At 33.3% G+C, this 26,186-nt stretch overlaps 1 protein-coding gene across 1 annotated transcript in view; it reads left to right on the top strand.

Annotated features, from left to right (window-relative positions):
- The first annotated feature begins 183 nt into the window (after positions 1 to 183).
- Positions 184 to 26,186, top strand: part of LOC130452415 (bromodomain adjacent to zinc finger domain protein 2B-like) — a 118,993-nt gene continuing 92,990 nt past the window's right edge. Inside the window, exons 1-3 of the mRNA XM_056791690.1 lie at positions 184 to 271; positions 4,778 to 4,912; positions 23,564 to 23,707. Coding sequence (XP_056647668.1) covers positions 184 to 271; positions 4,778 to 4,912; positions 23,564 to 23,707 — 367 coding nt within the window. The remainder of the gene's footprint in view (positions 272 to 4,777; positions 4,913 to 23,563; positions 23,708 to 26,186) is intronic.

Genomic DNA, 26,186 nt, shown 5'->3' with positions numbered 1-26,186 from the left:
CTGATACAACAAAAACAAAAAGCCTCCTGGGAACAAGCGAAATGAAAGTCCTAACGAAAAATTATTGTAAAAACGCTCCTACGCAGGGAACGTAGCGACGACAAAAGACAAAAATGCTGAGTGGAAAATATTAACGAATGGGTACTGAGCAGAAAGCGCGAATGGGACGAACAAATAAGTAGAATGAGCGAAGAAAGAAAAGTAAGGATAGCACAAGACAACTCACCACTGGGGAGAAGAAGTATGGGAAGGCTACGAAAAAGATGGAGTGGTAATCTTACCATCAATTAAGGTAATCTGCCTAAAATGGAGTAGGAAGAAGAATAAGAAGAAAATTCAGTAAGAGATTTAAATAGATTGAAATAATAAAGTTCATTATTTTTCCAGAAAAAGGAAAGACCTGACAACAATTTAGATACCTCTACAATACTGTCCGTATCACAAGACCCTTGCGCACAAAATTTTATAAAAATCGTTCTGAGATAATTTAGGTGTTCAATACCTAAAACTCGCTAGAAAATTAAAGGATTATGTGGTATGTTGAAAAGGCATTTCAGTCCTCTTTTTAGCAATAAAAAGTTTTTCTAATTTTGTGCATTCATGAGTGAGAAAATTAATTTTTGAGATGTAAAATTTTCTCTATCAACATTAAACAATCGCACCTTGTTTTTTCATATGTTACCTTCAAAGCAAAATTTTGCATAATCCGTCAGTGGAAATATTTAATTTCAAAAGCACAGAACCACTTACAAACCCTTCCATAAGAGGGAACATTTTCAGCATAGTATTTACATAACTTTTTCTCGATTTCTCATTCACCCATCATCGATATTAGTAATAAACTATATGTTAGATTTATGTGAAATTTTTAAAGTTGACTTCAGAAAAATGACAGAAATTGAAAATATAATGAAGTCTGAAGTCACTTTTTGTAATTGTTTCTTATGAAATATACGTCACCCAATTGTTATCATAATATTAATTTAGGGTTTTCACGTATAACTATAACAAATAACGTTTTAATTAACCACGTACAATATTAATGTCTAATCATAGTAGAATTATGACTTTCATTCAATTTGAATATTTTATTTCAATTCTAAAAACAATTTATAAAATTACGACGAATTTCGTTATAACACTATCTATCAATTAAAATAAATTTTTGTTTCACCCCCAAAACCTCAACTGTGCGATCAACCCTTCGCCATCAGTTCCTACGGTGCCTCTCTAGTTTCTGTTCTCCTGTTACTCGCGCCCTGTTTCGCCTACTTTGACGAGATGCACCGAGTGACAACTGACGATCGCCGTTCACTCAACCGTCATCTTGAGAAGTCTCCTATGATGACGAGATGACGTCACTGCGGACAGCTGCATCGCTATCGATTAGAGGCGAAAGAGCGAGACGAAATTGTACCGGTGGCGGGTAGAAACGTGTATTATGGAGGGTATTATTGTATTGTATTTATAAATTGATTTAGAATGAGGAGTGCTGATGAAATTAAATTGTTTTTTATATATTTCTGAGAATGTTAAAATAACTAGTAAGATTTATAAACCAAAATTGAATCTTATATCTAGTTAAAACACACTGTTAAGAACACGTATTGATTATAAGTTTATTCTGCTGCAATTGCTCCCAGTGATTCAGGAAGCTTATTTAACATTCAATGACTTCCAACAAATCAAGATACTCTATTAGAATAACTCATCATATGTGTTAAATAACCACCAGGTAGTATATGCAGAGGTACACCTTCCGGATTTGAATGGGTATTTCCACAAATGAAGCTATACTGCTTACCCATATCTTTGCAGATGACCAAATGTTCCTTGCTTAAAATTTATAAGACCTTTAATATATACTGAACAAGCTATATGAATCAAACTCTAAAATCGAGTGCAAGAAAAAAATTAACTACAGATTCAAAGTACAATTCCAAGATCTTGAAACAATTTGGTCATAAGTAGACAATGTTATTTTGGAACGAATAAGAAATAAAAATATGAAATAAAATTACTCAAATGATTCGTATATCTCATGAGGATGCGTAAAAACAGCACAAAGAATACAATCCAGTGAGTACAACCTAAAAGAAGAAAAGAAGAAGATCCCGTAGATTTTAGATTTGGGAACACTTAGGAATCCGTAGAAAAAGGCTACAGAATGACACAGATGTCTTTCATAGAAAGGGTTGAGGGAAAAGAAACAGTATCCGCTGTAACTTGTTAATACATGGTTTGATCCAATTTGACATAAAATAGTTAATTTAAAATACGCGCGTAAATCGAATCGATAACGTTTTGTTTCTCCTAAATTGGTAAAAGCTTTTTTGAGTGCAATATCTCATTTGGTGCGTGTTTATCAGCTGTTGTTTACTATGCTTCATTGAACTATGTTGATATATAGTTGGTTAACGATTGACTGATTGTTTCCTGTAAAATTACAGCTATGGAATCATTGAACATGTTGCAAAAGTGTTTTGGGGAATCTACTCTATCTCGAACACAAGTAATGGAGTGATACAGAGCATTCAGTGAAGAGCGTGAAGGTATTGAAATTCGAGAAAATGATGCTTAAAAGTTGTCCTGTCGGCATTCCAGATATAACTTAGTATATTTTGGATAATGTTTTGGGTATGAATGATGTCATTTCATCAAAAAAATTTGAGAAAATGGTGATTTAAATCGTCCTGTCGGCATTCTAGAGACCGCAGGCCCTCAACATCTGTTGTAGATCAACTTAATATATTTTGGATACTGTTTTGGGTATAAATAATGTCAGTGCTAGACTGGAAGATGCTTAATCTATCAAAAGCATCATTAATAATGACGAGAAATGGATTTATAAATATGTTGCCCAACGGTTTAGCGAATTGCACTCCAAAAATTAGTTAAAACCGAGATAACCACGTCAAAGCCGGCCGAATATCAAGGTGTTTATCGTTTTCTTCGATTACCGTGATGAATGAATCACTAATACTACTTAGTCATTTAAAGGCGTCTACTTGGAGCAATTCGTCATTAAATACCATTTTTGTCGGATCAACTTGGATCACGTCATATACTAAATCCAAAATTGACGAGATTCATTGGATATTTGGCTAGAGGGTGTCTGGTACAAGAAAAATTCATAAAACAGCAAATATAATTTGAAAAATTGATAACATTTAAAACAAATTCTGATCATTTTAAGATTCCAGTGATACGGGAAGTCTCAATATATATGTCCTTGAAATTAATATTTTGAAGTAATGTACTTTTTGTATCGTAAATTTTTTGCAACAAACAATTTATTACGGTAAATGTTTTGTGAAACGGGAGTGAGATGTAACAATACTCAAACAATTCGTGAAGCAACGTCCTTACAATTCCATAACATCCCACCAAAATTTGCATCCTGACATCTCAAGTTTGCAAACATCACGCGACTTTGAATCCTCAACGAATTAAAGGATAGTTTCTCCGTGTTCCTTCACCTTAACCTGGAGATGGGGGATCAAAGGGGGCGTGAGAATTACCTACTCAGAAAGCGTCAACCGGGACTTATCTAATACCACTCCTAATACCATTTCAGCCGAGCTTCTCTGTCTTTGAAACCAAAGGCGTAGGAGAATGTCGGATCGAGGAAACAACTTTTATCGCTAAATTGTCTATTTTAGTTCCGTAGTTATCATAAAAAATCGAGGCTATTTATAGCTGACAATAGAGGACAAATCTATCGCTTTCCATTTCACAAATCAAAAAACCAAAAACAACCATCCAAATCGTCTTAATACCACCAAGAATTAATGTGATGTATAAATCACATCAACCATGTTCTAAGTCCCTACAAGTGTCACTGTGGGTCTACTTGAGTATTATTTCCAATGTTTCCCATTGCAGAAAGCTCTGCTTCTTCAGTTTATTGGATTTTCCTGCCCAGGATGGTGATTTTTTTTGTTTTGTTCTGGAAGGGTGAGAAAAAATAGCACCCATCTCTCTTGCTCAATTAATGTGCCAAGAATCTGGACTATTAGTGAATGAAGCTGACGCAATTTTGTCTAACGTAGTACGTATTAGAGTTATTTCATACCATTTCTTAGAATACTCAATAACGTGGAAGCTGGCCTGGATAAATTTAGGTCTAAGAAAAGAGTGGATTGGGATTTATAATCATTAGGAAAAGCTTTCACGCTGTTGATAATACCTAACTTGACAATAATTATAGATTATTCAAACTTCGTCCACTCATAAATATTCTCAAGAATTTCGTGGTAAAGAGGTAAAATTTAGTTATGTCCATATACCTCCTTCGGGTACTTGATAAATAAAGTTTATCAGGGGCAAATACACCGGGACCCAACCCTGAAAATGAGAAGATTTCTGGAAAATCTTAAGCATTTGAAAGAAAGGGGGTATTCGAGTACTGGAACCATTCGGAAAAATCGAATTCCAAAAGGCTATAAGTTACCATCACATAAACAAATAAAGATGATGCATCGTGGAACATTTCGAAGCAAAACAGAAATAAATGACGGAATTTTCATTGTGAAATGGATGACTTACAATGTACTTCAGCCAACAATTGCCTCCAGCTACAATGAAAATGTGAGAGCCGTATGGATCAAAACATAAATCAGTACCGTATATCGATCAGATATGGTACTGGACAATACTGACACGGCTAAAAAGGCAGTCATAAATAAAGCTTAGTAGATTGAAAAATCACAGGTAGGAAAATGATTAAATTGAAATCTTCATAACATATCGCTGAACAGCTCTGTCGTCAAATAAGTTATCCCGGCTTTGGAAGATGACGAAGGCGACGAAGACGACGAAGACGACGAAGACGACGAAGACGACGAAGACGACGAAGACGACGAAGACGACGAAGACGACGAAGACAACGAAGACGACGAAGACGACGAAGGTGTGTGAATGATGGATTTAAAAGTGTTGCTTCGTCAATGTGTGAGAAAAATGGAATGCTAATTTATTATTGGAATGCAATGTTCAGTTTCATATAAAAAATTGAATATGTACCATACGAGATACAGAATAAATATTGAAAGTTATTATTAGTACAATCCAAATAAAATATAATTTTGCTTAATTCTCACCGATTCTAGCCCTGTATATAATCATAACCCTCAAAGGACGACTATAACAAGTACATAACACCCCCCTACTCGTCACTTATCTCGCATTAGACTGAAACCTATTCACTCAAAAAATGTAAAGAAGTTTCAAATTTTTGATGAAAAATAATTCTCGTTTTTGTTGTGTTGAGCTGCAATTTATCTGTAGCTGGACCAACAAAAAATCTTGAAGCTCATCTGATGGATGGAAAAAGTATGGAACAAAATTGAATGAATAATATGTAACGGAGACCTGAAATAAATTAGAAGACACACAGGTATAATCGTTAAAGCTCCCAAGCCATAGTTAAATGTTAAAATAAATAAAACTGTTAAAAAACTTGAAACAATTATAAAAAATGTCATACAAAGTATCTCACGCTTTTATAATAGTGACATTATATCCAAGGATTAGTATTTTCTTTTTGGGTGTTTTTTAGTATTTTTTCCACTTTTTATTATAATCAGTAATTTTTCAAGAGGTATAGTATTTGATTTTGAAAAAAACTACAAAAAATTTGGAAAAATTGAGGAAATATTTATTGGAATCGATAGAATAATCATTATAATTTAATGTTTAAAGATGATTTTATGCAAATATTGGCCGCGGCTCCGCTTTAGATAGCCCATGCGAAAGGTCCAATTTAGGCACACTCTCTCCACCATATCGGCCGGTACTTCACTAATAAATGCTACAATATTGGCTTTCAGTGAGTCAATCGTTGCTGGTTTTTCCCTGTAGACATTATCCTTAACATGTCCCCACAAGAAATAGTCCAAATGCGTTAAATCACACCCTCTAGGCGGCTAATTGACGGGCCCCAATGAATGAATTTTTCACTGAAGGTGGCTCTCAATTTCCGGCCATCGTCGCTTTTGAAGATCATGCTACCGGCCCATAATCCACACCAAACAGTGACTTTTTCGGGATGCATTGGTAGCTCTTGCAATGCTTCTGGCTGGTCTTGGCGGCAATTTTTCTTGTTGATGTATCAATAATTCGACCAGATGTTAGACGTTGTGGGAGATCGTGTGGCTTCAATGCTTGCACCAGCCGTATCTTATAAGGTTTTACACCCAAATCCTTTAGCAAAATTTTCCACGTAGCGGAGTAATAGAGGCCCAATTGCTGCGAACGGCAGAGAATCGACATTTCACGGTCATCAGTAACACTGCCGGATACAGCCGCAATATTTTCTTCGGTTCTCACTGTAAGTTTGCATGTTAGTGGTTTAATGTCCAATAGTGTGAACTGGGTTCGAAATTTAGTCACAAGCTTCCGAATAGTTCCCTCAGTAGGCCGATCAAACTGCACATAAATTGGAAGAAGTGCGCGATGTACTCTCTTAACCGAGCATGAATTTGGATGGTAAAATTCAATAATTTGCAAGCGTTGTTCGATCGTAAGTCGATTCATGAATAAATTATAAACCAAACTGAACAAGTTTGACAATGTCACAAAACACGATTCACGCGTGATCTGTCAAAAACAGTGTTGCCAAAAATCATTGGTTAATTAATTCTGAAAACGTGCTTCTCAGTGCTTTCAAACTGTGTTTTAAATTTGTTTTTTTGTTGAATTTTCTATTTTAAACCCTTGTTCAATATATGCATGTGCTGATGGTTTTATGAATTTGGATTTATGAATCCTTGCGAAGTAAATCAGGTTAATGAGATATTTTAATCGATTTATTACATTTTCGTCAGACTGTGTCAAGTGGGTTGAGTTTAAGTTTAATTTGATCGCTCAAAGTAGGACAAAATCGAGGCCAAAAAGTAAGTTATTAACAAACAGGTGAAACTAATAAAAATGTGATAAAAAGGACAATTAATGCTAAATCAGCTTTTTGTGATTGTCCATGTTGTATTGAAAACATGAAACAAGATAGAAGTTTGAAATTAAATGACGCATATCGCGGATGATTAAGACATAATGAGATAATTTGCAACTGTATTGTAGAATGGTAAAAAAATTACTGAATGTAGGATACAATGATAGATTGAGCTGTTGTCAGTTTTGTCAATAATAAACATTTTCTAATAACTCTGAACGTGAATTTCATATTATACGCTATCATAAATTGGTAACTCCACTGGTTCTAACCTCCACTTTAATCCTTCAAAACTGTAGGTCCCGACTAATATCTTAACTCCAGACATTTGAATAAATGCTAATATCAACTCATCTTCTCACAGATATTACACTTTCGTCATATTTACGATTGTTCTGCATCGTATTTAATGTTTACGGGAAAAGTTGTATTAAGTTTAATTAGCCCAGCGTTATGGAGATAAATATATTTAATACACAGGTTGTCCCGAGTAAACTTTCCATCAGCAGTATCTTGAATTATGCAGAAAATGTCAATGTAGATATCAAAATCAATCATTTCTATTTGAAATATTAAATACAATAATTAGGAAGAAGAAGACATAATTTACTCCATACATAACCAAAGCTTGATTGATTTTTAATTATACTAAAAGAAAATCCTATTTTTTAAAACACAAATTGATATATATCATTTAATTATAATATAACCAGTAATCTACTAAAAAATAACGAAGTATTTAAGTTGTTGTGACATGTTATCTTTTGATATACGTTAAGAATGATGATAAACCAGCTGGTATTAGAGAATATTAATTTCTATTCAACATATATGTAACTGAAACAATAGACAAGGTTCGCGTGATGATGGATTCATCGTGGATGACGTTGATTGTGTTACCGGCAACACTGAATTGTTTCCGAATAATGAACGACGGACGAGGTCGTCGCTGGTGGTTGAGATGACAGTAGCCGCCTTCAGACGTATCATCTATTATAATAACATATCAAATGCAGACGTTTAAACTATTAGTCATTGAATGATATATTATCCTGTGTTTGGGTAGGTGCAAGTGGACAATGGCGTAATAAGAAAATAAGTTCAAATGTGAATGTAAATGAAATACTGTCCATTAGTATGACAGATTTCGTACTTTTAAGTTTATCAAGTATCTTTTATTGTTTTACAACAAACAGTCTCAATTTTTGTATCAACTCGTTGTATGAAACCTTCTATTGTTAATGATTTTGACATTGTTACGAACTCGTCCACTGGCATAGACCGTGAAATCGATCCTGTTCGATTATGTTGATACAATCTAAAATATGGCGAATCCACCGGGTACAATTCCCCATAAAGTCTTTGTATTGTTTTTATAATCTGGCTTCTTTTTAAGTGACTCTAGATTTGCTGTGGAGGCTTTTAATAGCTCAGCAACTCGTTAGCAAAATGTGAAAATCCATACAAAAAACTGCTTTTTAACCTCTATCCCAAAAAAGTGAATATATTTTTTCTAAACATTTTTGTAAGGTAATAATCAATGAAAGAGTAATTATCGAAACAAAAAACTCTTGCAGAATCTATGATGTTCGTTTAGTACCATGGTATTAATAATTTCAAGATATATATATATATATATATATATATATATATATATATATATATATATATATATATAGCTATAGAGGCACTTTTTTCATTCGATTTTCATCCATTACATAAGATATATAAAGTATTTTTACATTAAATTTATTCTTGGAAACACATATTGTATTTGGTTTTGAATTTTTTTATGTAAAAAGCATGCACAAGAGGTAAATCTTGTAAAAGATTAGAAGCTGATGCGGAGTATATAGCTTTTAGGTCTTAAAGAGTAGACTCCAAGTTTTTGTGAAGCTGCAAGGGGACGGGGATATTTTATATCCAAACAGGACCAAATCCTGAGCTCCAGTGCGAGCCTTCCTTGTAAATGCCTTTAAATGCTAATTACGAACTAGATTTTTGGGGTATTTTTCCTTTTTTTATAGACCCAATGATACCAAAAATAATATCCTACAACAATTTTCTCATAAGTAAATCCACTTGATGTAGATGCTGATTTTAGTTTTCCATAGATACTCGCCATTAGAAACCAAATTGTGAAATTTATTATAATTTGAATATATTTAGATGGTTCTTAATTTGATGCAAGGCATAGCTCTACCTTCAATTATCGCATTTTATTAATTCGTCATGTGTTTTTACATCATCAATCGGATTATACCTTAGTATACAAAGGTGGCGAGGAATTTTTTATTATATTTAAAAATTTTATAGATAATAATAAACGCACAGCGTCGTCATAAAGTATTCCAAAGATCATTCGAGATCAAGTCTAGTTTAAAACTGGTAAATACTGAGCAGTTGTACAAAGTTTTAGCTATTTTTCTACCTTTCCGCTTTTCTAAGTTTTCTCAGGTAATCAACTAGATAGTTATAAAGTGAAAGTCCCCAGGTAGTAAGTGTCCTTTATTGAAAAAATAATTCATAATTCAAGTATTCACGTGCACTAACCATTGAACAACGTTGTAACGACTAGGTATTGACATAAACGCTAAAGAATTTAAAAACAAACAAAAATTTAATAATTTTTTAACAAAAAACTTCATTTTACATTAAAGCGAAAGATATGACAACAACGTAAATATCCGTTAGTATAAGTTACTTTCTTTTTAAATGAAAATTTTAAGTAAACTCATAATGGAACAAAATTCATATATTTGTTTATATAAAATAATTTATAGTTGGAATTAGTGGAAACTATAGTGGGTAAAATAAAAGATAATGAAAAGTGTCAGCGTAAAATTTCTCATCATAGCAAAACACCAACTAAAAGTAAAATATTTAGGAAGTACCTAGAGTACAGTTAGTATAATAAAGGCGGTATATTCGTTCTTTGTGTTAATATTTACGCTTCATTAGTCGGTCGTGATTCTGCCATATATAGTGTTAATATCAGACTGCCTGACTAGATGTGAGCTCGACAACGAGCTCACTTTTCGAATAATACACCACGAAACGATGTATTCTTTTCATTTTCAGACAAACTTACGCCATCTAATTTTCAGTTAATCCCATGAAAACAAGAATTAACGACGTCGTTTGCAGGCATATGAAGCAGCCTCCGACCGAAGCAAAACGGCGGATACGCCAGCCAACCAACAGCAAAACTTGGTACATTAACATTATAATACACTTAGCACGTGGCGCACGGTTCAAAAATGTCAGCCCATCGCAAATGCTGATCTCGTTCTTTTAAGCCTAAATTATCAGAAGTTGTTGTGATACTTTTTCTGGTTTTACTTTTCGCAATCGCGACAAATTCATTTGTTTACATCCAGTTCAAATGACAAGATGGTTACTTTTCACATTCAGAACAAGTTTACGAACGCATGAAAAAGACATTGTCTAAATCACGAATTAATATTAAAGCAGAATTGGTAATGGAATATATCGAGACCCCTATCGTTAGTAAACTTATCAATAACATCATTTTTTATTTATTTAGATTATTGGTATGTTGGAATTCGAAATACGGGGTGTTTCAAAAAAATTATCAATCATTAAAAGCAAATCTGGTATTTCGAAAAGGAGGATAGTTACCGAACTGAATAATGTAAGCGGTTAAGCGAATTAGATGCCCTAATAATGACACTTTGCTATAACAACTACCAAAATTATTCGAAAATATTTTCGGTCGCGTTATCTAGCTGTAAAGAACAACGCAACAAATTAATCAACTTGATAAGTCATAGTATGAAAATATTTCTGAAAATTATTCACTATAAACTTTTATTCAGAAGTGCTACGATAAGAGGAAAGATGTAGTTATGTCTTTTATAGATTACGAAAAAGCTTTTGACAGAATGCAACAACATGAACTCGTAAACTCGTTCAAATACTGAGGCGACTTGACATAGATCAGAAAGATATACGTTGTATTGTATAATTGTATTGGAACCAATCAACTGCAGTTATAGTTGACAACGAACTTTCAAAGGCCCAGAAAAGGAGGTATTATGCAAGGATGTATCTTCTCTCTACTCCTGTTTAATCTTTATTGGGAAAACATCTTTCATGAAGCCTTCAAGAGTTAACAATTAGATATCAAAGTAAATGGCACAATATACGATATGCCAATGACAAAGTCCTGATAGCTGATAACATGAATGACTTCCAAAGGCTCCTAGACATAATTTAAGTACACAGTTGACTTATGAAAAAAAAAATCAACATAAAAAATATAAAATTTCTAGTAATCACCCGCAAATTAGATAAATTAGTTCCATAATGTAAGACTATCTTACAATCTGAGAATTTGGTTTTTGAACACTGGTTATCAGACGTATAGATCAAGTGCAGATTAGAGAAAACAAGCGGCTCATTCACGGAATTCAAAAGGTGTTTACTAACTCTTTCATTGACCTTAACCCCAGAATAAGAACCACAAAAGAATTAATTCATACCAACAGAGACAATATAAAATGGTCAGAAATAATAGTGAACATCCATTAATGGATAGCAATAAAAGAAGAAGATCTAACTGCAAAATTAATAAGTGATAATTTCCCATTTTTAGAAAAAATTTATACTGTCGTTACTCTAGAATCATTTGGGGTTTTTGTTGTCTATTCCCATTTTGGAGGCGGATTCTTTTAACCAAGATTTAAGTTTAATTTCGTACTATCCTTTCGAAAACTGCTCATTTCAGTTCGAATTCGGACTAACAACAAATCGATCTACATGCAAATTTTCACGTTTTTCCATATACTTTTAAAATATTCTTACGGGACACTCATTTAAATTGCTTTCATTCCTTGTCAGCCACTTACTGTCTGCGAGTTTTTTCGATGAATCTTCAGAAGTTTTAGTAAAAACGGGATTGTTTCCGATTCCTCCTGTGAAATTGACGTGATGTCTGTTTCTTTTCATATATAGGTACTCAACTTTGACTATAATCCCTACTCCACCACTCCAAGTATTTTTTTGTAAAATAACATGAAAGAATTTTCGTTGCAAACTTCAGGCTAACTTTTACTGTTCACTTATTTATAGATTTAGGGATAGGATGACCTTTTTGAAGCTCCCTTTATACGCTAAATATTTTATCATATAGAAATTCAATCCATCGACAAAATTTACCTGAAAAATTATAACAAACCAACTTGATTTTCAAATTAATCAAATTTTAATTCATATCATCCTAATACTCAACAACTTCAATGTTTTAGGCTTTTAAAAAAATTGTATTTGCGATATCTATCCCTCCAGTTATCATCTTGATCTTGGTGACAAATCACCTTTTTTATTTTTTAGTTGGATTCAGCTCCATCATTCCAAAATTTCATTGTTGAATTTTCTCCACAGAGTTTCATCTTCAGTTTTTATTTCCTATCCAAGGATTAATAGAATTTACAAATACTCCTCAACTTTTTTAGCCACTAAGATCTTGATCTTCCTTGACATTTTATTTCTTATATCTAGGTTCACTTCAACTTAATCATTAATGTCAGTATTCCCCAGGACATACGTGGTCTGTATTCATTGTTGTCAACTTTTATTGGAACTAGAATTATTCTCATCACCATTCTTTATCAATCTATTTCAAAAATTTGCTTTTTTTACTGCGCTCATTAGTACCTCCAAATATTTCAACTTCCCTATTTCCTCAGATATATATTTCCCTATTTTCATCATTCTGTTTTCACCTATTTTCGAACTCTCATCATTTTTTATTTGTAATCTCATTCCTTCACCTTCTATTATCATTCACAGTAGAATTTGCTTAGGAATCTATATTACTACTATATTATTATATTATCTGTGTATTATGCAAATATTTAGTGCTCGATTATTCTTAATTTTTTTCTTGTGTACAAGCTCTAGGTCTTAATTGAGCAGCGTTGTTCAAACTCATCATCCTACCTCATGTCGCCGTTAGTTTTCTCTTCATAGTCATTGCAATTAATCTTCTTAGCTTTCTATCTCCTGTTTTTTAATTCAAGATATTTATTTACCTCTTCCAATTGAGCCAATTGCTTGTTGAAAGTTTATCAATAACTTTGCTATTTCCATTTTATATTCAAGAGCTGTTTCCATGATCTGTTTGATACAATCAATTTCTTGTGAGGATTTTAATGAATACAAAGTCATAAACTATATTTTTGAAATAAAGTAATTGAAGAAACTACTATAATTTTTAAAATAACCTTAATTTTAACCAATCCCTCCATCAAAATATCGTAGAATCGTTCCAGATCCAGTATTACTAAAATAGAGATGTCTGAAATCTGCAGTGACTGCAGGCAGACCTTTTGTCGGTCGGCAAGAACGACGACGACGACGGTGCCTTCAACTCAAACTCAGACTGACAAATCGATACAACTGCCCTGACGGGGAGGGTTCAAGTGATTGACTGACTGACAGGTGCAACTCCCTTCCCTCTACACCCTTCGTCTATGTGTTTCTCGATGAATTAGTCCATGAGCAAGAGCAGATGAAAATTTCAACCACTCAACTGTTATTGAAACGTCTTTTATTATAATAAGTCAAGTTTACTTTACAGAAGGTTGATGATTATCATACCAATAGGGCTTGAATGGAAAACTATGCTCGAAATTATTAATGAAATATATTGAATATAGAGAAAATATGTTGTGAGATTGTTAATATTTTACGCTCACAAGAAAATCAAAAACAAAGAACTACACTACTGATTTAGTTTCTGAAGGTCGTAATCTAGAAAGGTCGTAGTGTTATCCTTTTTATGGATGATCTTTTAGGTAGTTTCCCGATGTTGATTTTCCTTTGTGAGTTAAATAACTTAATTCACAACTTTGGAAAACTATTTATTAACATAATATATAAATAAATAAAGTGGTTTCAATAATCTGACTACTGTTCTCGCTAGATCTTAAAATTATACATGAGTAAATAAGTATTTTGGTAAGTTGATGGAACTTCAAGTGTCTAAGGCACATGCGGAATCGCTTATGAAGACATTGAGGACGGTCAGTCTACAATAAATCTTACAATACAAAACGAATACAATAGTAAGTAGGTAGATTTATGATTTTTCACAGTAATATTAGACAGAAATTAGGTAATCCGAGACGATACGTTAATTGAGCATAGAATAAGAGACTTATTGTATAACTTAATTTATGGTTAACAGATCTTAACTACAGGTGGAGTGGCGAGTTAATTCCTTCCTCGAAAATTCAACTTCGAGGGCTAACGAAGAAGTTGTACTCTAGTTGGGTTTTCTGTCGGTTGCATCCACTGGGGATTAAGTTTCTTGCTAACTATCGTTCCTTCAATTATAATAAGAGGACAATAGATAATTATTGTCCATACACTGGGCCTTGAGTAGATTTCCTCTTGGTTTTCGGGGCGAGTTTGACTTCGTAAGGATTTTTCTGGTGAATATCTTGTAGTGGCGAGATAATTCGTGTTTTCTTTCTAGTACCAACGCCTTTTTGATCATATACTTCATAAATATAAATTTTCCTGTCTGAGTATAGTGTAGGCTATGGGACTAAGGGTGCTGAATGCGTACTAGGAAGGTAGCAGCCCTTTTAAAATAATTATACCAGACAGGTTAAACTAGAAGGGTGTTTTATAAATACAGACTGTCACAACCTATTATATGGACGAATCAAAATCATCAGAAAAAGTGAGAGGAGTGATGGCGATATACTATTATTTGAAAACAATTTGAAATGCAGGGAAGAACCTTTTTAAATCAATTAGACACAATTGGTGACTTTATTAGAATCTATGTACCGAAGAATCCTTATTAGGTGTTGCAACTATCACTGGTGTCCACTATCAGCTCTAGTCTATTTTGGAAGAAATCGAAGGCTTCGAAACAAGAAAAACAGTTCAATTAGAACAATCGTGAACATTTATAGCATGCTTGATAAGTTAAGCAAGGAAACGGTCAATAAGCCTAATATATATCTAAAATTGATGGAGTTGATGAGTTTCTCAACCGTGCAGTTCTAGATTCTCTAGCACGCAGTTATTAAGTTGGTATATTTGATAAAAATATTGAATCTGAAGAATCTTCAGAGTTGGCCCGCATACTATATTTCGCTCAGTCTGAGCAAGAATACAAAGCTTTTTGCTGGTTCCTTTTTCAACGTGATTCGGAATAAGAGGGGAGGTGGCGTTCTTTGTTTCGTAATTTCATCTTTGATGAATTGATAAAATTGTGACTTCTCTCCCTAATACCCAATATATATCAGGAAATTCAAATAGCAAACGTTCAATCGATAATTTTAATATTATTTGTAGTTATATTGTTTATTTTAGTTATTAATTGAGACAGTATTCCATAATTTTACTATGTCTGTAAATCATAATAACAGATGTAATATATTCTTTGATCAAACTTTCGATCTAACTGATTATGATTGACTGTTTCAAAGCGTTCGTTCTTTATACAAACTCTCTATAAATATGTATAACTGGTCGTCGAAATATTTGAGACTCGTAAGCGCTTGACTACATATACACTCACGTGATGTGTCTATAACATAGACCTACTTTTTGTAAAATATAGGTTACATCTTAATTACAACGTCAGGGGTTTATCCAAAGGGTAATTATTTTATGGCACCGTTGATCATGTTCATACTGAATATACTATTTGCTACTTCCACAGAATCTTTTATCACACGTAAATCTTCGAGCATTTCCAGATAACTTTGGCCTGTCACGTGACTTTCAAAGAAGTGTGAACCCACTAGACCTACCACATAGATTTTTCGAGAGCATGACCTGACTTATGCCTCTGTATAAAAGCAAAAGATTGCCATCAGCAGCTACTACAAATATCAGTAATTTTGAAGAATCCATTACTCAGTTTAATTCGTTGTTGTTTATTATGATTTCCCTAGGAACAGTTTGTATAGTCTCTATCAATTTATTGAAATAGTCAATCATGATTTCTGGCCGTAGATTTGCCCTAAATCTTCTCATATTTTTAGAGCTTCACTTAGATAATTCTGGGTTCCGTTTTAGAAAACATGTCATCCTTTTTGAGCTTTTCACCTTTTCAATTATTGAACAAAATTCCTGAATGTTTTCCTCAGTAAAACGTATTTTAAAGTTAAGTGCAGTTAACAAAGCATCAGCTATTACTTAAACTTCAGCACTTGATAATGCTGATGCCCTACCAAGTTTATCGCCAAGGAGGCCTCTATATTTGTCTTGAAGGGTAGAATTCGGAATAGAATACAATACAATGTGCTCCTGGACCAAAAGACATCTAATAAAATCTGGAGAGCCTTTTCTTTATTTTCTGATGGACAATTTTATCAGTATGGTGTGCCAAATTTGCACCGGTGTGGCATTTTATTTTTAAAGAAATATTGCATCAAAATTATGGGAAATCCTTAAATAAATTCTCTGTATATATAGGGGCAAAATTGATTTTTTGTTTATCTTATGTCTCTGAAGACGATGAGTGGTAGTAACCAGAGTGTTCGGTTACCCAATTTTGGATTTTATCTATTCTCCAGACCTTCGTTGCTAATTTAAAAAAATATGGATCACCGTGAAATAACTGCAAACAACAAATTCATCATTTATAACTAAATTTATGTTAACGCTTTTATGAAAACTAAGAATTTATTACATTAAAGACCTGGGCAATTAAAAGCGAGTGATTAATTAAAATATACCTAAAAACCTCATTAAATATAACGTTCATGTTGCAGTTGAACAGTATTTCAAAAAACTTTATTGGCATTTTTGTTTAGAGATGGAAGTGTTCCAAAATGCTCAGAACAAAACTTCCATCGTTTATAAATCCACATTTTGATTATTTTTGGTAGCTAACTTATCACTCAAACATCATTAATAAATATTTTCGCTAATCAAAAACTTTAAATGTGTAACGAAATTAGAGGTTGCAATTACAGATCAGTCTGGATACCTTAAAGACTTAATACAGTGCCAACCTTTTGATAGATATAGTTCACGTTATATAAAAAATCTTCCCGTATTTTACAGTCGGGATAACACATGGATCTAGCTTCTGCTCTTCATTTGACCTGCGCACAAACACTCTTCCCTTAGATCAGAAAACCTCAAACTTTGACTCACGCAATAGAGGTTTTTTTACAGCCATCCTTTCAAAAAGGCGTGTTCTTCTCAATCCCTTTTTACACTGTGGAAATAATCAAAGACAGATCGCTAGATTATTCATCTGAGCTGCTATCTTAGGGCTTGTGAATGGTAGATCACGTTTACTGATCAATACAATCGTTTATCTTCAACTGTTGTGGTTTTTAGAGGACGCGCTGATTGCTTTCTATCACCAAAGCTCCTGGTGGACCATAGTACGTCGAGACTTACAAACTTACAAGTTTGAATATGCGAAAACGACCATTCGTATACAAAAGATGTCTAAGAAGAACAAATCACTTTGCTGTGTTTCACAGGGCTAAGTGGGACTGAACTACAATCATAAATACCGAGGAATCACAATTAAAGAATAATTAACAAATCAGTTGGTACTTGCAAGTTTCAACTTGTCGTACACACCCACAAAATATAAAGATGCTCTCGTATAAAATAATGCACATCATTATTTTTGTTTCGACTTTCATTTTTTTTTTTAAATTAATGAATGGATTATGGGGTGGTTCGAAAGTTTTCATTGGTAGTGTATTTATATAGTCTCCAGTAAGCAAACGTTGACATTTTCAAAAAAATTGTTTTCATACATATGGGTAACCAAATAAAATTACTTTCGGTCATACAGGAGTAAAATAAATCAAAGAGAATGAATTTTTAGATATATTTGTTCACTCATTCAAATTTTACAAAGAAAATTATGTCTACCTCAAATTAAATTTTATCCACATAGTTTTACCATTCTTGAGAGATTTCATTTTGTGCAGAGATCCATTTAATTTAGGAGAATAAACTTTAAATTTTGGTTTACGGTAACTTGAATTATCAATCGCTGTACTGGTTCTTTTATTTCATAACAAGATATTTGAATATTTATAACATGAATCCTGATTCCTAGTTGATCTAATTTTATGAAATTCGAAGCTGTACTTATAATACATAATTCTAAAAATCGTGTTCATGATTTGATTAACTACTTTTGACACATCCTGTATGGCTAGATATAATGTGAGATGAAGTCGTAATCGATGTTCGTACTACTATAAGTCAAAATAACCTCAGATAGTTATTACAGATAAGTTTATACGGACGGTAACAGTTTTTATGATTCGATCCCATCTTTGTTAACCAGATTGTACGAGTTGTGGAAATTTCACATTCCTGCAGCAACATTTCGAATTTGAATAAATGCAGCATAAATCAATCCAGGATATTTCTCACACATCAAGCGCACTCTTGAACACTTAACAAACAAACATCAACATAATTTATTGACGCAGTTTTATATAAAATGAAATAAATCAAGACTGCCCACGCTTTTCCTTTAAGATAATTGGCTGTGGTCTTAACGAGAACGAGATCACCATGGACCTGCAAATATCTAATTAACAATCCATTAGTACAGTTGGGAGGATTATTCAACAGTGACATGAAGTACTGCCAATAGGAAAGTTACTTGTTATTTACAACGCGTAACCAGTTTGTGTTAATAGAACGAATACTTGCTAGATATATTCGAAGATTCAGTCAATTTTATAATAAATAAACAGATTAATCACGATTCTAACGATTTTATTGCTAGTCGTTTTGAATTGTATACAAATCAAGTGATATTTCAAAGCGGTTGCAATGTAGTAAACAAGTTTTTTTAAGTTGAGGCACTGGGAATAGGAAAAATGGAAACGATATGGATAAGGATTATTTTATATGGCATCCTGAATGTGAGACATGGAATCCAAAACAGAAGTAGATTCCTTGGCACCTAAAAGATGACATACTAACATTCCAAGTATACAAACTACATACGAAAGTACCTGGCCTGACCTATACATGTTTCAAATTTGAAGACGCCACATTGCTTAGTATTTGTTTAGCAGCCATCAATAGAGAATGTGTCATCGTTATGTGATACAATAATTTTAATTTTAGACGACGCCATCTGAAAGTTGTTTACATACCGAAAATTACGTTTTGGTTGTTCCATGTAGTGAAAATGACAGTTACGTACTGCCAAACACTTTCGGGACGCTCTGGAGTAGACAACTTTAACTTCCTTAAATGTGACTCTAGCCAATTCAATGTTGACAGTTGACAGTCACACATCAATGATTTTACATAACCTTAAACTTTTAATTTCTGAAATTATTTGTTTTATCCGAAGTTAGACAAAATTAATGAATAACAATGAATGATGATGAAAAAGATAACATCAGCGATGAAGAATTACTCGAATCCACGCCTCCTGATCTCACAAAAGAAAGCCATGCGGCCGTTCTTAATTCGTTGCCGGATAAATCTCGTGTAAGGTATGAAAACCAGTAGGAGCTCTTTATGAAGTGTTGTCACCAGAAAAAATTATAAATAAAATGTTTATAATTCTCTATTATTTATTTTCTTTTCTCAGTGTAATTGAAAAAGTTTTGGATCTTATGCGTCGTCTAAAAAATATTGTGTTCGTCGCGGTTGAAATACTACTTTGCTGGACTCGTCTGTTACTTGCCTCGCTTCGCTGGTCTCGCACCACAACTATTGAAAGGCATTAGTTCAAACGATATAAAAACTGAACTAGATTCTACTCTAGGTAAGAACCCTTATCAACAGTAAAATATTGGGGTAGTAGAGCTTGAACGAGGCCATAAGATCCGAACAAAATCGCAGTGATCAATCAAATGAGGTGATGACTCCAGAAATATGGAAATGCGTGACATAGTATACATTAAATGATAATTGGGACATAAGAAAGCTATGAGCAAGATGGCTGCCGCGTTTACTCACAATGGAACATCAACAGCATCATAGAAATGTTTCCATAACCATGGATAAAGCATGAGTCCATCACTCACACCCTAAACAAAAGAACAATCAAAACAATGCAGGCAAGGTAATTGTACAGGTTTTTTGGGATAACTTTGCGCGTTGGATAATTTTCATTTGTCAACGGCGAGTTTTATGCGAAGTTATTGCATTCGAGTGAAGAAATCAAGCAAAAACAGCCGCGTTTGACTAAGAAGAAGTGTTGTTTAATCAAGACAAGACACCAGCTCAAACATCCGTTATTGCAATCGCCAAAATTGAAGAATTAAAGTTTGAATTGCTATCTCATGCACCCTATTCGCCAGTTTTATTCCTTTCGGATAATTTTCTGTTCCCAGACTTGAAAAAATGACCCAGTGGTTAAAGATTTCTCAACAATGGAGAGTTGATGTCGGCAGTTAACGGCTTTTTTTATTAGCTTGACGATTCTTATTATAAAAAAGTTATCGAACTTATTGAACATCGCTGGGCGAAAATATGGAGTTGAAAAGATATTTCGTTGAAAAATAAATATATTCTTTTCCCAAAATTTTTTAGTTTTCTATTTCTTTTTTCATATTTCTTGTTCGGTCTCCTATTTATTTTATAGTTCTTGGGTAATTTCTTCTCCATACTAAAAAATGGCTTCTGTCTATTAAGACATGGAGTGCTTTATACAGCGCAACACTTTTTCTTTTAAAAATTTCCATGTGTGTGCTTCGACTAAGTTCGGAGTAATACTTAAACAGTGACAAGAACTTTGTGTACTGTCGTAAATTATTTCCTGAAGAAGAACACATAAAATCTTTAATTAAAAACAAAATAAAATTATATAGAAAATTAAAATAGAATTAAAATCAAACAAAATTTCCAACTTGTATTGGAACAAAAACTCATTCCAAACCTTTTTCCAGTTGTCTGTACAGTATATGGTTATAGAAACCAATAAAAGACTGAAAACTGGTATAAGCTCAGTTGCATGTGTAAATATTTTAAAAAATTTTTAGATTATTTTGTAATATTCACAAAAATAAGTTTTGCATTAAGAACCAGGAAAATCTAAAATGATGGATATAGTCTTTTTGTGTTAATTTGACTCGAAAGATGATAGATGATGCATACGATTTTTCTTAAATGCAGCGATACTTTACAACATATGCCATAGAAAAAAATAATACTATTCCTAATCGATTCCATAATTGAAAAAAAATACTGTTTCCCGAATTTTATGCCTCCTCTTCGAAATAGAAATTTCATAAATGACTAATTACAACTTTCCAAATTGAACCAACAACAAATAGAAGTGACAAACTAGAAATAATTTTCTATTGACCCGAATGAATTTGTAATAATGTTGAAACCACCCCCGCGACACTTTAACCCCCATTCCCTAGTTCGAAGTTAATTATACAAAATTTGATTGATTGACAGAATGAAAATTATAATTGTTATTTAATATTTAATAATTCGAAGCTGTGCCGGACACATCAGTCAAATATTCATCCAATATGTTATTAAATATGCATAGAGTGTTATAACATATTTCAGTAATTTAGTTGAAATTGTTGAATTATATAATTCCCAAATGCGACACAGAAACAGGATTAGTATTGACGTGCTTGTCCGATTTTGATTCACAATTTCGATTGCGATAGTTTTTCATAAACTTGAGTGGAAGTGACAGGATTGTACTAAAAAATACAAACGGAATAATCAAAACAACAGATAATTCAAATGACAGGTGATATCATAATATGTGTGAACGCCATGTTTCTATAGTAAATTATTCATGAAACATTTTTCAAAGCTAGAACAAATTGGACGATGAATGTCACCTAATAGACTGTAGCCACCACACCAGATGCACTCACATTTAAAAATACACTTTCATTCACGGCAGAATGAATTATACCTGACTCAGGGAAATCCAAGTTACCTTCTTTTGGGAATTCCAAATCACCTTGTATTCATAACCTTCTCAATGTCCTAATAGCATGAAATTAACTTAATCCTCTTCGATATACAACGTCTTAGGAAAAACTAGCATACCCACATACGTCTACTTTTCATTACTTGACACCGCCTCTTTATATACGAACCCAGGAAAATCTTTGGATCGAAGTATGAATTCAATCTTCCTCGAAATGACAGCACCAGCAGATCTCGAACGCCTTAATTTTAGCGTTGTTGCGCTGCTCTTAATATTCGACACGCGTGACTGATTTGTTATTTAAGTTAAATGTTTCTAGTCAAAAATTAGGTGTGGTTCTTGATAGTATATCACATTCCGATGCCTTAATGGTCAGGTCTTGCGTCACCCTCAATAAATCTTAGTCTGGCGGATTGTAGGCAATCTCAGCTAAATTGCAGCTGTTCTTATTCATCTTCGCAGCACCGAAGTAAGATACTCAATATAATACTGGTACTGAAACTTCCAAAGAGTTAGTATTCCAAGAAGAAAAATAAGAATAATACAGAGAAAAAAGCTCATGCTGAAGTGGACAAGTATCCATTGGACATTTTTTTGGTGTCAATGTATTTGATCGCGTAATGGTCACACTTTTAGTTGTTTCTTTAAATGAAAATATCTGATTTTATCTTCTTATCATCGATTTTATGATTGTGGGAATGCGGAGCACGATCTTGATCTACCTTCTCCATGTTCGAAGTTAGTTAAATGCTCAATACTGTATAATGTAAAAAATGCACAATCGTTTGCCTATTGAATCTTATGAATCTTTTGTCTTAGGCCTGGAGTATTTCCCCAGTAAGACTTCATCTGTTTCTTCAGCCATTTGTTCAGTTCGTTATTGTTGTGGCTTCTCGTTGGGTCTCAGTCCAAGATATGGAGTTGTTGCTCCTTTTTTGTCAAGGCATTTTCTGGTGGCCTGGGTATACCATGTGGCCTAGAGTTTGCTTACACTCCCACACTAGTTTGGACGTGCACTCAATAGCTTTAATTCAAAGACGCAAACACTCCTGAGAACATTTGTTCATTTTTAGCAACTCTACCTGAAAAATTGTGAGTGATGTTCTTAAAGCTTGCATTTTGGTCGAGAACTGCCCAGTCCAGCTGCTTGTGCTAGCTTCGTACCGTCTCTGAACCATGGGATACATTTGGAGCTCACGGAATATTTTTGTTGACCCATGATTGGCGGTCGTTAATTACCCCTTCGAATGGGGTATCTTGATCCAAAATGCTATGCATTTGATTCATTGGTTTGTCACGGTTTATTAGTTCTAGAATCCTTAGATGACCTGTCAGATTTCCTAACTTTGGTTCTACTGTTTGGATTAGCTTGTGGCCCTCGCTAAATGCCTCTTTCACTATGAAATGAGGAGGAATTTGAATCTTGTTTAGTTTTTTCTGAGCTGTTGTTTGTTCAATTTTCGATTACCAAAAAATTTGTGTATGTATTTCATAGCTTTTGTCTACAAATTGTGAACAACTTTTAGACAATGAAACATTCTTCTTCGTCTTATATTATAAATTATTTCAGCAGAATTATTTTATCTTTGTTTTTTTCGTGAATCATCAATGATTCAGATGTTACCCTACATTAGTTTATTTATAACATATTTATATAATTAGAATTAGTTTCACTGTTACATTTGCTTCTTTTACTAAAACAGATTCCACAATCACTAAATCCACTCTCGACTCGATTCATATAACCGTTACCGCCCCTCAAAAAGCTGATGGTCCAAGAAGACGGATTCTAGCCATAATAGGTATCATGCATCACGTCCAGATGAAAGTTGTTCCTGGATCAGCAGGTTTGTCCGTTTCATGGATAAGGAAAAGGAGCGGGACGGGGATCGTTAGACGCCTTCCCGTCCCACGTCTGTCTGTCCGCGTGAATTATAGCGGCCGCGCCTACCGATAACATGCTTTAATTAAAATGCTGTCTTGCCAGGATTGATGTCCCACCCGCCGTTTAACATTACCTCAAACTTACTACTAGAAGTTATTGCCTCCGTTCTTTCAAGCAACTCCCGAGGAAATCATCAGTAGCGCCAATTCAAACTTTCTTAATAAAAAAAAACTTTTTTCTAGTGAATATTTATCGAAAAAGGTATCAATGTCCTGCTTAACAAAATTGTACTTTTTTAAAAATAAGAAAAGTCCTTACAAACAATAATAAAAAATTCATTTCCCTGAAAACTTTCTTAAAATAAGAAATCACATGATTTTGAACATATTTCTCAAAAAATGTAATAAAAGTTGGTTATATAGAAACTATTACTTTCCAATAATTAGGTGAAAAATCTGTTAGTGTGTAAAGTATAAAATGGAATATAGAAAACAAAATTTTTGATAAGTAAAAGAGAAAACTGAAAATCCTACGGCTGAAACGAGTAGAGGAGAAGCACGAAAATGCATTCACGTTAAATGTTAAGATAGGTTGGAGTTGATAATAAGATGTAAATGTACCATTTATTACTAGTAATAAGTATTTTGAAAGTTGTTCACGAGGAAAAAAAGTTTCGGTACTTCTGATTTAGTAGTACATTTATTCTAGATCATTAATTAAGATACTCATAAATAAATTGGATTGATTAAATCAATCAGATTATAATTTTTTTGTACGTTCTTTTAAGACTAACAGAGAGAGTGTCTCATTGTCTGTGATTAAAAAAAAATATTTAATTATCGCTGCATTGCTGATTATTTATATAAAGATAAAACATGCTGAAACACAGGAAGATCAAAATTCATTAATAGGATTATGATTTGTTGCTATTTTATTTCGTGTGTATCATTACAATAAATTTATTGTATATGTATATGTATATTATTTAGGTTCATTAAGAAGTTGTCCATTTGTATAGGTTATGCCAGTTATGTCAAAGATAGGCCCGCGGGCCGCTTTTGTCACTTGGTTCGTATCAATAAGGCCCGTGATCTCAATATGTTTAGTGCTTTTAGAGTTCATTCGATTCCTCTACGGATGGTTTAAATATTCATACTCTTAAGTCTACAGATCTTTATCTAAGTAATTTCAAGCGTAGTGCGTACCTTAACAAGCGAGATAGACAGTATCGCCATCTTTTAGCAGCAAGCGGAAATATCATATTATTTTTGTCAAGTATACGATAGAATCTTACACGCGCTTCTAGTCTAGACTAGACAACAAAGTTGAGGCTGTGGAAATCCATGTAAAAAACTTTGGACCATTTCCCTTATTTAAAATAATTTGGCACAGTGGACCAAAAAAAATTGGATGAATATTCTCAACTTCTGCAAAATTTGATTACGTTTTAAAAACAAATGAATGAAATGGAATTCCCAATTTTCAATAATCCATTCAATTTTTAAGCTTCACAGGCACTAGTTCATTCGGACACTATTTTGAAAGAAAAATTTAATGAGATTAATGCTCTCACATTTTGTACACAATATTTCAAGAGTTTGGATAATTACCCGGAATTAAGAAAGCATGCAGCAAGCATTTTCTGAATGTTTAGTAGGACCTATTTATGTGAACAGGGTCATGGAAATAAATAAGAACAAACATCGCACTAGACTTACGAATGAACATCTCCAATCAATTCTTAAAACATCAATGAGCTTGTCAAAAACAAGAGTGTGGTATCTGGATCCTACCAATATAATTACCTACCATATTTTATAACTTTGATATGATTTAACAACCGTATATTATTTGCTCATGTAATAATAAATGAAATGTTATAATAAATCAGTTCATTTTTCTTTATTTTCAATCTGGCCCGCCTACGAATTCAAAATTTAATATATGGCCCTCTGCAAAATTGAGTTTCACACATCTGGCCTATGCTATAACTATACAGAAAAGTCTAAATAATACATTGAGGGATTTAGATTCTACAGTATTTATATCCTGTGACACCTTCGTAAGATACAAGAAGTTTTATGAGCCGTAGTTAATTACTTCTTAAAACTTTCTCATATACTACTTATACCATCAAAATATATACGAGTACACAAAACGTAAAATTAAACTAAACACGCGTGCTTGATTTCTAGGAGCAGCGTAGCCCCTCTGGAGTTGACCAAGCCCCTCTTTCGCTGCTCGAGAAAGATTCATTCTTTAACACATCTATCCAAAACGTCTCGCTTGGGTTTGTGTAAGCTAGAAATAGGTGGGGGTGTCAAGAAACCGTGTAGAAGGTAGAGGGATGTAGGTATGTTGATTTTTCATAAAACTTGCTATTAGTTATATCGGAGAGGTTTAAGTTAATTTCATGGTCCATGGTCAGATATCAGCCAGTC

Source organism: Diorhabda sublineata, chromosome 1 (genome assembly GCF_026230105.1).
Source record: "Diorhabda sublineata isolate icDioSubl1.1 chromosome 1, icDioSubl1.1, whole genome shotgun sequence".
NCBI classification, from domain to species: Eukaryota; Metazoa; Arthropoda; class Insecta; order Coleoptera; family Chrysomelidae; genus Diorhabda; species Diorhabda sublineata.
Note: the sequence above shows the minus strand (reverse complement) of the source record. Positions and strands in the feature narration are given on the sequence as shown.